Raw genomic sequence first — 12,974 nt, forward strand, 5'->3', positions numbered from 1 at the left:
ATTGTGATGGCTTTAACATGAGGAGCTTAACCTTCCTTCACTTGATTACTCTTGAATAGCTTGACCTTGATGTCTGGGAAATTGTCAGCTCAAGTTTGCATATTCTGGGGAGCAATCTGATCATCTTGTGTAATATTGTTTTTTCTGTCTTCTGGTCTCTTTATTAAAGTCATAGAAGAAACGTTTTCTCTCTTGAATTCTTGTTGCATTCAGGCATATGGTTGGATGCCATGTTTGTATCTGATTCAAGTGCTCAATCGAAATTATCTTTCAGGGCCCATCTATCAACTGAGGTATAAATTATTTGTCTATCTAGGTAAGCTCTTCTTGTATTCATATTTTTCCCCTGACACTCCAAATCGGGAAGCTCAATTTTAAATGTCTTATTGATTTGAATCTTGCTATCTCAACATGATCTATGCTTTTGGAAATGCCCCAAAGTGGGTTTAAAATTTTTTTACCTTCGAATGGTGTCATTTTCATGTTTTTTTTGTCAATTTGGAAAAGTAAAAGTGTCATCAAATGTTCTTTCATCTTATTTTTCTATTATGATCAAATAGTTTGAGGGCCTCTTTCTGTGAAGCATCAAAACTAGATGGAAACTCAATAAGTGATCAATTCTTCTATAAAAAATGCTTTGGATCTTTTCCACAGACTGAGATACTAATAAATCTCAAAATATCATTCCCCATCTCATTAAACCATCTTCTACTTCTTAGTTCATTATTGATGATTTCACGGCGAAGAGTGAGAAAATTATTGTTGAGCCTTTTGATTTTTCTAGTTTTATTGCTCGAAAATCGAAGAATGTCTTTATTTCTCTTGCATCGCTTATTCTTCTTGCTTTGACATTTATTTGTTGTTTTATTTCCATTTGAGGTAGAATAAGTTTCATCGGCTTCAAGAGCCTCCTTCATTCTCAGAAGATTATCCTGTTTGAAAATATTTTTCCTCTTTCTTCTATTTTAGAATTCAAATGAATGAAAGAATTTTATAAAATAGTGCCTTTTAATTTAGGATCAAAATTGAAGAAAATCACAAAACATGAGTTCATTGAATATCATGATAATCAACTACTCTTTAAATTTTCAAAGTTATATTCATTTAACAAGTGTCAAGATTGATAGGTTGGTTTTAGGTTAGCTTTCTACTTTTCCTAAGGTTTTGATCTTCAATATAAAAACAAATTAAAACTCATTTTATTTCTGTTTTTTTGTTTGTTGTGCATGCAATCCTCCTGATGAGGGCCCTAGGGAATCTTTTTGGTTATACACGACCAGCTGGAGGCATGAGGAGGAGCTTCTGGAATGACATAACTGGCATGGAGGAGCACGTGCTTGGGATAAGTACTTCTCTAGTATGTAGGCTCGATTGAATTCGGTTGAGAGGGACCACTGCTAGAATATGTCAGTGGTGCACAAGGGCTTCTGAAAGCTGATGTGGAGATTGGCACAAAGCGAAGGCTGCTTGAGGACCCTTGAATTAGGGTTTTTTTCACAAAATAGCGTGTGGGCTCAAGATTATCTTGATGGGTATTGGGCCAAATTTGATGTTGGGGGTACTTTATTTGATTGGGTTGAGCGTATTGGATTTGAATTGTTGGGTTAATTGGGTAATGCATATGTAAATGGTCATTTGGGCTAAGTGTGAATTTGGGTTAAATGTAATGGATTGTGAATCGGTATGGAATGTGAAAAATTGGGTAAGGGTATGGGAATTTAGATTGACAACGAAAGGTAAATGGACATTTGAGCTTTAATGCGTTAAAATTTGTAAATTGCCGGCCATCTATCAAAGCATGCGAAATTATTCATTCGTATGATTCAACGATTTCAACTTTATTCACTATTCGAATCAACTTTATGCCACCATATGAACGTTGGCAAAGTTAAGTGTCATTTGCTCTAGATTTGAATTACCCGGACAAAATTAGGGTACATCATCTAAAATTTAAATTAATGAAATCACCTTGCAACAAGAGGAAACTCAATTGGACCAGATGTAATAAGTGTAAAAAATGAAATGTGATACCACATCCATGATTGTGATAGGATTAGACAACCTGCTACATCCACTTTTTGACCCTTATCATGATCATAGTCTTGCAAAGTTTACGATATAAAATACCAGAATCGTAGAATCCTAACTATATGCACGACACCCACTAAAATTTTTCAATATAGGAAGATACCGAGTGTGCACAAAATTCTCAAATTTATACAGTAACAATATCCCTCCAATCAATTAGAGAAGATATACTCAAACTGCATGGATGACTTCTTGCTTGGTAGAATGATCATTCACTTTAAAGTCGCTCTCTAACCATGCCATCCATATTCGTAATCCATCCACGACATTTAGTGGTGGCGTTTTGCCCAACAATCGCTCGTAAATATTAGCTACATTGTAAACATTACGTCTCACCAATATCACAACATAGACACCGAGTTAGTAAGAAACATCTTCTAGAGTAATTGTCACTTCTCCACTAGAAAAATGAAACTTATGAGTTTCATATCTCCAATGTTCAATCAACCCCAAAATCAATGCATACATCACCTTAAAACTATGAAGAAATGTGATACCATATAATTTGGATTGTTGTAGATAAGTAATAGTCCATTAATGTGGCTCATCACTTTTCATTCTTGTATGGCGAATGGTTCTTTCTTTTTCTTGCAATAACATTACAATTAGTAATGTTTATTGGACTGACTTCAAGCGAGGAAATATGAACAACATCAAGACGTAACATTTCTTATATGGTAGATAATTTTAAATCTACACAAAAATATTAACAAAATTAATATTACAAATCAAACATTTAACAATATAAGAAAATAAAATAATTTAAAAAATAACTTACATCAAATATTTGCACAAATTCTTAAAAACTCAATTTCTTTTCTCACACGACAATTTTTCTCTCAACAAATTAAAATAAAAAAACTTAAACCCTAAACAACTATTTATACTAAAAAAATGAAACTCAACGGTAGTAAACAGCTAGTTGAGTAGAACTTGTCACCTTGAGATGACGAGTTCAACTCAATTAGACTTTAAGATCGTTTAAATCTACTTATTATCCAACGACTATACTTTTCAAATTTAAATGAAACTCGTCATGTGGAGGTGATGAGTTCCTATTTTTTAATTAAAAATATATATTATTTTAATTATAAAAAATAATATTTTTATTTAAACTCCTCACGTGGAGGTAGCGAGTTTCTTAAGAAATATTATAATAATTTTCCTCGCGAGACCCATGTCATTGGGTCCATTAAAAAATAATTTCCAAACAAACTCACCACTTCGAGGTGGCGAGTTTGTCCACTATTATAGCAAATGTCACATATTGCAAAATAAGTTTTTAAGTGCCCTATTGAGCCAAATAATTTTGACGCCTAGATTATTGGCCCAAAATTTTCAAGTAATTTTGACCCTAAAACATTAATTTTTATTTTATTAAATATGAATCATATGTGGCTTGTTTTGATATTAAAATAAGCCAATTAATCACAAAGTTACTGAGAAAATGATAAATTGACAGAAAATGGTAAAGTACAAAGTTAAGTGATTAAATTTAAAAAAATAAAAGTGCAATAAATAAATAGGCAGTGATTAAATTTAAAAAAATAAAAGTGCAATAAATAAATAGGAGAGAGCATAAAAAAATTTAATGATTAAATTTATAATTTACCTTTATATTTCAGTTTTATTTTATATAAATTATATGTATTTATTCTACTTAGATTTAATTATATATTTTGTTCGTTTTGTATTTTATAATTAATTATATTTTTAATGATTTAATTGTCAAATATTATGAATTTACTTGCTCTAAAAAATTTAAATTTGAGAAATTTGTAGTTCCTGAATATAAATGCATTTTAAATTTCTTTTATTAGTTTAGATAATATTTTTTTGGATATTTATTATTCTATGTTTATTTTTTATTTTTTTTATAGAAGTAACTAAGTTTATTTAAAATAGAAAATATTTCACATTACAATAAAGATTTACAATCACAATCGTAAAATAAGCACATAATTAGAAATTTTTCCTATAATAATTGAAACAAAACTAGCAAATTAAGATCACATAAGGAACATACAAGAAGAGATTAAAAATCTAGTCAAGAAACTCGAACAAAGATAAATACAAATATATCTGATCGCTTCGGCAAACAAACCACAAAAGGAAATCAAGCTATTGAAAGACCACCAACAAACCACAAATCAAATTCAAGCGACGTGAAAAGCTATCCACGAACTCAAATCGGATATCCAAATCTAATCCGAGGTTCCAATGCAGGGTAGATAAACAAGATATCAGATAAGTGTCATATTGATCAATCGTGACAATATCAAATCAACCATTAGAAACAAGATAATTGAAAAAACAGCCAAACAATAAAAAAAATGCCAAAAAACATAAGAAAATGGTCATGAAGGCAGATGAAAACGTGCCATACAGACAAACTTATTGAAAATAAAAAAATAGAGATTTGACGTAGAAAAGAAAAAGACAATAAAAAATACCGACGATCGATAACCAACATTAAAATTAATGCAGCAGCCAATCAATAAATACAAAAAAGAAAAGAGATGAACGAAAAATGTTTATTTATAGTTTAAATGTAAATTAAACTCTCCAATTATACCTAGAATTTTTTTATATTTATTTTCTTCACTCAAAAAATCATAATACTTTAATTTAAATTTGGGTAAACTAAGCATTTAGTATCTAAGCTATTAATTTTAGTTCGTTTTAGTACCTGAACTTTCAGTTTTTTCAAAATCATATTTAATGTTTAGTTTTTGTTTCGTTTTAGTATATCGCCCTTAAAAATTTAATGGGTGATTTGCACATGACACCTTTTTTATGGGTAAATTGCATAATTCGTCAGTCAACTATATTTTCACTCCTATTTTGATTACTAAAGTTTAATTTTTTTTAATTTAATTACTTAACTTTCAAATTACTCCTAATTTAATCACTATAACTTTCAAATTTATTTTTTAGTTTTAATTATATATTAATAAAATAATAATAAAAATGTCATGCCATAAAAAATATTAATAAAATAAATTAGATTGATTAAAATAGGAGCAATTTAAAAGTTGGGTAGTTAAATTGAAAACTTTTTAAACTTTTTACCAAAATAGGAGTGAGAAGATAGTTGAGTGACGAGTGATATAATTTACCCATAACAGAAGCAGTGTTAAATTTTTAACGACGAGGTACTAAAATGAAACAAAAAATAAACGTTGTGATTTTAAAAAAATGAAATTTTAAGTACTAAAATGGATCAAAAGTGATAATTTAAGTACTAAATGTATAACTTACCCTTTAAATTTTAAAAAATCTGAATCCTTTAAATTGTTTTGCATCGGGATGTCTGCAACCATTGGAACGTATTGCAACCATTATATTTATTCTATATAAATGAGAATGAAATAATAAAGGGGATATTTACCATGAATGATATGTTTAAAGTAGATGAAATTTTTGAATGCTTTTTTGTTGTCTCAATTTCAAGGTTTCGACCTTTCTAATTCGATTAGATTCGCATCACACATCTAATTTTGGTGTGTGAGTTTTTCATCCTAGATTTTTTGTTGGTTTTAAAAGGTGTTTATGTTGTTTTTAATTAATTAATAGTATTTAATCTATTGATTTGATTACTCTAGATTAGATTTTGTAAAGGTCTATTGTGAGAGCGATTCTTTTAATCTAATCTTCTCTATCTATAATTGTTAGGATTTGAACTCCTACATTACTTATTGACTTCCACCTCCGGCTTGTTCCACATGGAAGACTCCCTGCTAACCGACAAACCTCCATACTTCAATGGAGTCAACTATCATCATTGGAAGTAATTAATGAAAATATTCATCCAATCCAATGATCTTGATGCATGGGAGATAATCGAGAATGGCTACTCTTCTCCAAAGAATAAGGAGAAGAAGAGGAGTGACAAAAAACGGAAGAAAGCTCAACTTAATGCCAAGGCCATGCACATGCTGTTTTGTGCATTTGGTCATGAAATCTATGAAGGGGTTTCTTCATGTTCAAGTGCCAAGGAGCTTTGGAATAAGCTTGAGGAAATCCATGGAAACAAGAAAGAAGAACAAACAAAGGTGGTGTCTCTAATGGCTTATGAAGAGCCTGAGGTATCTTCTAACTCAAATGAATTTAATTCATATACGTTTGATGAGTTAAAAGATGCTTTTAATAGGTTATATTCGGAGTTTGAGACCATGAACTCTAAATATAAGAAAATGATTTCAAAATCTAAAATTGAAAACGATTTTCTTTTGAAAACAAAAATAGATTTTGAAAGCCAAAATGAAATTTTGAAAAAAGATTTAGAGCTTTCAAAAATAAATATTGATAGTTTTGAAAAACAAAATTTTGATTTAAAAGTTAAGCTTGAATGCTTAACAAAAGAAAAAGAAATCATTTTAAATAATTCATTTAGTTCAATAATGACAATATGCTCACATTGTTATTATCATGGTCATTTGGAACATACTTGTCCTCTGAAGAAAGGAAAACGCTTTAAAATTAGGCAAGTATGGGTTCCAAAAGGAACAAGGGGCATTGAAACTAACGTCCAAGGATCCAAAGCAATTTGGATACCAAAATCTACTTAAATGTCTCTTATAGGTGTGTGGGAGCAATGGTGATTAAAGTGATGATATTCAAGATGCTCTAGCCACACATGAAAAAGTAATGGGTAACCTCTAAGCTTAATATTTTTAATTTTGGTTATTTGGTTGCTCATTTGATTTTAAGCATGCATGAGTTTTGGTTTTAAATGATTATGTATCATTGTTTTAATCTCATGTATGTTGAAAAGATGATTATGATGAACATTTTAAAGTTATATTAATTTTTAAGAATTTTTAGTTCATTATAATAAAATTTTGGTCAAAATTGGGTTTAATGCAAATGATATCTCTCTAACAATTGGTATATCTCTAACAATTGATATCAAAATTTTCAAATGCATAACATTTTTGGAAAACTTTATCCATATGCACTTAATTTCAATAATTGATATTGCATAAAGTATTTTAGACTTGGATGTATTGAATTTCATGTGCTACTAACATGTTTGTTATTCTTTGTTGAAATTCAATTTTGTTTAAGTGTCAAGATCCTAAAAGCATAATTTTATTTGGAATGCATTTATTGAGGGGAGCCTTGATTTTTCAAATGATTTTTAAAATGTAAAATTTACTACTTACTCTCCAAAGTTATTTTGAACTTTAAAGATTAGAGTCTTTTGAAAAATCATTTGTTAAATCAAAGTTGTTAAATCAAGGGGTACCGATTCCCCTTGGTCAACGGTCGAAATATTTGAATTTTACACTTAGGGAACCGATTCCCTATGAGGGGTACCGATTCCCCCCATGCTCCAAGTTGTTTTATTAATGGATTCTCATCTCCAAATGGCTCCAAAACATCCCCAAGAGCTATATACGACTTCAAACACATTTCAAGCTATAAATACAAGCTAAGGACACTTGAAGAAGAAAGAGAACAACCATCCAAGCAATCAAACACAAGAAGAGTTTTTTTATTCTTATTTCATCTTTCTCTTGTATATATTTTGTTCTTGTGAGTTTAAATCTTGTAAACACCTACCTTAGAGAGGTTTTCTTGTTTACATCTTTTATCCTTTTGTAAAGGGGAAAGGTTCTAGCTTAGCCCGTGTAAAAGCTAGGGAAAGGTTCTAGTTTATCCCGGAAAAACTAGGGAGTTTGTAAGGTTACTCTTTATCCTCAAAAGAAAGAACAAATTAGTGAATTTGTTGGAAAATCTTTGGTGAGGAGCTAAGGTAGTGGACGTAGACTTTGGTTGAGAAAGTCGAACCACTGTAAATTGCTGTGTAATTCTCTATCTTTCAATCCCCTTACTCCCTAAACACAAAACCGTTCCGACCCCTCTTTGCAAACCGTTTAGGTTGTCGATTCGAGCTTCCAAAAATCCCAACAACCATCACCATTGATATCATCTCAAACCTCAAAATTCCCAAATTCCTAATCCCTAAAATCCCAAATATCCAATCTCTAAAAATAGCCCTTAATATGGAAATAAACCTTAATAGTGGTATTTTAGAGATTTGGGGGGGGGCTTTATCCTTGATTGATTTGTTGTTCAATTAATGTAGATTAGAAATTTGAAGGGGGCGAAGGGTGTTGTGGTGGGGTTATTTAAAAAAATGTTTTTAAAATAATATTTTCAAAATTATCACAATGTGACACATGTCTTTTAATGGGATTTTTTAACGACCCTCACGGTCAGGGCACCACATTAGTCACCTGGATAAATCGAAAAAAGTTTGGTCACCTATTTAGGGAAAATATATAGTTTGAGTACTTATTTTCTAATTAAGCCAAAGATAAATGGAAAAAGAAAATTGTGTAAATGAGCTTATTCATTAACATAAAAGAATCAAGCATACCTCTATTTGTATTTGTTTATTTATTAAATAAACATAAAAAGTTATTAATAATATTTATTTATGTCACTTAATAAATGAATGTTATACCACGAACAGTTTCATTGATCCTATGTTCTTTTATACCCCTGTACTTAACCAAACTATGATTTCTTTGAGAAGGAGAGGAAACAGATGAAAGGATCCAAAATAGCATAATGCTAATCAAAGTTTGAACAAACATTATGTGACCAAACCACAAATCAGTAAACAGAGGTGGCAAATTCAAGATTCCAATTCAAAAGCCAAAACCAAACTTGCATCAATATGCAGGCTGTGCCAAGATTCATGGTATCAAACACATTCTTCCAAGAAACCCCAATCACATCATTGGACTTCTAGTGAAACCCATATCACTCATTCTTTTTCTTCTTTTATAATTATGCAGAATATATATATATATATATATATATATATATATACTATTCAAAATTGCTGGAACTGGGACATGTTTGGATCGTTTTAGGTGTGCATTCTGTCATTTTCTTTTCCTTTTCATTGTGTTAAAATATCTCCATTTGCATTTAATAAGGAGATAAAATTATTATAGGTATCTCATTTGACAGCTAATTTGGTGCATTTTGAGTTGGTCCATTTTTTGGGCTGCACATGATTTCCATTTTATTAAAATTCAACCAAGGAAAGAAACTGTCTTTTTGTTACGAAATTGAAATTAATAAAAAAGATGGAGTATGGATCAAGTTATTATTCATTGAAATGTGGATAAGTATCCCTCGAGATTAACTATATATATATATTATGATATATGTTTATTTTATACACATAATATTATTTTTAATTTTCAAATCTAAATTTTAAGTGGAAATGAAATAATACATTATATCCCTTTCAAATACTGGACCTTAAAATAAATTTTAAACGAAAATGCAATAATACATTATATCGTTTAAGCATATTGCTAGTTCGAGTCCTTTTGTATGTAGAAAACTATTGCTGAGAAATTTACCCACTAAAACTATATTTGTGACGTGGCTTAATCCGGATTAATTAGGATAAAACCTTGAGAATTGGGAGGAAAACCAAAATAAATAAATTTAAATTTTGAAAGAAGAAAAAAACCTCAATGACTATTAGGTTGCTTTTGTTAGGATCATCCCAATAAAAAAAGCTTCACATGGGTCAATTAAATTAAATTAAATTATCTTTGAAATGTGTCACGGGATTTAAATTTTAATAGGGATAAGATAACATTTAATTATTGAATTTGAATTTTTTAATTTAGTTTTTTTTTTGTTCACATTAGTTTAGAATTTCATAGTTGTTTTTTTAACTTAATCTTTAATTTAAAATTTTTAATTTGTTAAAGTTTGATTACATAATATAAATAAGATTATACCATATCATCACTCTTAATTTTTCTTAAATATATTTTATAATTTTTTTATATTATTTGATTTATACATTTTATATAATTATTTTAAGTTTCTAAATAACGTTGCATAATCTCAAAAGTACGATGTCATCAGACCTTAAAGGTTTCAAGTTCGACTAAAAAAATTGTCGAGTTTTAGAATTAATATGAACCAAAAAGTATTTTGGGATTAAATAAAAAAATATATAATTTAAAGATTAAATGTTATTTCTATAATATTTTAATATTTATAACACTTTCATCTATTTTCAAATTATGCTATTTTTAAAACAAAAATAGTCCGTTGACCTTTGATTCAGTATTTTTCTATTCAATTTCTTTGTATCCTTCCTAGTTCCAAAATCAGTTATTGCATATTTTAATTTTCTTTCAATTTCAGGCATGGCAGAAACTATTCAAGAGAAGAAATCACTAAATAAATATAATAAAAATATTTCTACATTTATTTCCCTCAAATATTCCTGACTTTGATCATATATATACACTTTAGCAAGTGCTGAATTTGTAGACATTTCACCAACATAAACTCCCACAGTATGAAAACTATACTTTCATTATTGACCAAATTAACACACCAAAATTATAGAATTTTCAGGTATATATATACAAACACAAACAGAGAGACCCAATTTAGATTAATTGTATATATTTAGAACCGTTGACCAACCAGATGGACGGTCCAAATTCTCCACGGGACAATACCTTCAAATACCATCATAGTAACCACCAAATGTTATGTGAGCTCTGGTGATAGGAACCCCTCTAGCTGCAGAGATTGCTTCATTGAGTTTTGTCGTATGATGAACCACTTGTTTCATCCTCTGTAATTAGGGACGGATATAAAATTTTATATTAGGAGATGGATTTATAAATCTTAAGAAAAATATCTAAAACGTATTGAAATTTTAAGTTTTAAGGTAAGCGATAGCCCCTCTCTCGATCCATCCCTGTCTTCAACCTCAACTAATTGAAGTTGCTTGAACCACAATATTTGCTTAATGATGGGGAACCCATCTGCTGTAATTTGTAAGAAATGGTGTTGCTTTTGGATTTGGACTCCTAAAATGACGATAAAATGGGCATCTTTTTCAATAATTATTTTGCATTGTATAGGTAGTAATAACGGAGACAAAGATGTTCACATCAACATGCTTTATATCCTTATCAGAGCAGTTAAAGACATGAAATTTACATACATTCTGTCATGTAATTTGATTACCTTGTCATCGGTGTAACGCTGGAACAGCAGTTTCTGGTTCTGCTTGTGTTGCTTTTGCCTCTGTTGAGTTCCGACGATGATGATGCAAAAGGTAGCAGCAGCGACACCGAACGAACAGATTGCTCCGATTCCGGTCAGGCTCCATTTCCAGAGGCCACCGGGACCGGAGTTCTCTTCCCAGTTGGCGCCGGCTTTCTTTTCGAACGAATTGCTCAGTCTCGGAGAACTCATGTTCTGCAAAAATTCATCATCTTTTTCATCGAAATTAAACGTACCTGCTGCATCGAGTTGAGGGATGGCTCCTTTAGTAGTGGACCTCGGCGAGTCCATTTTGTTGGTCATGTCGACGGATTCATTGTTGTAACTGGGTTTCCTAAACGAAACCTGTGTCTTCACTTCTCGATCGCCTTCGACCGATTCGGTGCCGGCCTCTTTGATCTTCTCGACCATCTTCCCCGGATCATTTTCCGGAACCTTGAGGATCCTCGAAACGATTTGCTTAGGTGGAGGCTCTTCTTTGTTGAAATAATTCGCGCGAAAAACGAGATTCATATCCGAAACTCGTTTTCCTCTCTGGATTTGTTTCTCGACATCTTTATTGATGTCGAGGAATCTGTCGTCGTCAGGTAGAAGAACCCACTCATCGATATCCATATCCCGGTGAATCATTTTCTTTAGGAAATGGAATCTGACCAAATGTCGGAATTTATAGAGGAAGAAAAAGATGAATTTTTAGATGTGGAATTTTCAGTGATGGAAGCAAAGGTTAAGCCTTTATTCAAAGAGCAACACTACAGTTTGAGTACTTAATGAGATTATCCTTGTAAAGACTGACAAATTAAGAGTGGTCCAATGGGACCCACCAAGAGATACCTTCTCTTTCAGGGCTCTTCTAATGCCACTTCTGGGATATTTTTTTAATTTTTGAGTAAACTACACATTTAGTATCCGACAATCATTTTTGTTTCATTTTAGTTACCAACTATTTTTTGTTTTAAAATCGCACTTAATGTTATGTTTTGGTTTCATTTTGAACATCTGTTGTTAAAAAAATTAATGGAACTGTTGACATGGCTTTTTTTAAAAAACAAAATTCAATGATTTCGTCGCATTATCCTATGATTATACATCAGTATTGCTCTTATTTTTAATAATGAAAATCTAAAATATAACGTTAGATATGATTTTAAAATGAAAAATAGTTTGATGACTATAATAGAATAAAAGTGATAGTTGGGTTACTAAAGATATAATCTACCCTTAACTTTATATATTTCTCAACAGTTGAAAGTTTTGAACACTATACCAATTCTTTGGTTAAAGGCAAAGACAGCATTCTATGCAAAAAAGACAAGTGTTGTACTTTATTAAACATCTTTTTCATTTTTAAACAAGCAATTATTATTCAATTAGTCTCATTCTCAAGGAAGATTAAAAAGGGTGAAATTTTATCATTAATTTCTTTAATAGTTTGTAGGATTAATTTATGTGTTCCAATTTCATTAATTTTAATTTATGTATTTTAAAAAATTAATTTTGATTCAGATAATATATGGTTAATCAAATAAAAAATATAAGTTAATAATTAAGCTTAATTTAATAATTTTTATTATTTTTAAGTCAAAATCAAAATTTAAAAATTATATAATTTTAAATATCAAATTAAAACATAACAATTAATTTATAATTCAATATAATTATGAATAAAAAACATTAAATAAATAAGGCAAAAATGCATCAAAAGTCCTTGTACTTTTGAAAAAACCAATGTGGCAATTGTATTATTTATCTCTCAATGTGACTGTTGAGTTAATCGATTGACGGATTTGGCCAAGAGGGGGGTGAATTGG

The 12,974-nt window shown here is 30.2% G+C and overlaps 1 protein-coding gene across 1 annotated transcript; it reads right to left on the reverse strand.

Moving 5' to 3' along the window:
• Positions 1–10,442: 10,442 nt before the first annotated feature.
• LOC120189730 lies at positions 10,443–11,877 on the reverse strand. The gene is made up of 2 exons (XM_039192935.1): positions 11,125–11,877; positions 10,443–10,726 (listed from the first exon to the last, which is right to left on the reverse strand). The coding sequence occupies exons 1-2, from the start codon at positions 11,791–11,793 to the stop codon at positions 10,610–10,612; spliced, it is 786 nt and encodes a 261-aa protein (XP_039048866.1). The 5' UTR covers positions 11,794–11,877; the 3' UTR covers positions 10,443–10,609.
• Positions 11,878–12,974: the final 1,097 nt, after the last annotated feature.

The sequence above is a fragment of the Hibiscus syriacus genome, unplaced genomic scaffold (genome assembly GCF_006381635.1).
Source record: "Hibiscus syriacus cultivar Baekdansim isolate YM2019G1 unplaced genomic scaffold, ASM638163v2 tig00116959_pilon, whole genome shotgun sequence".
Taxonomy (NCBI): Eukaryota; Viridiplantae; Streptophyta; class Magnoliopsida; order Malvales; family Malvaceae; genus Hibiscus; species Hibiscus syriacus.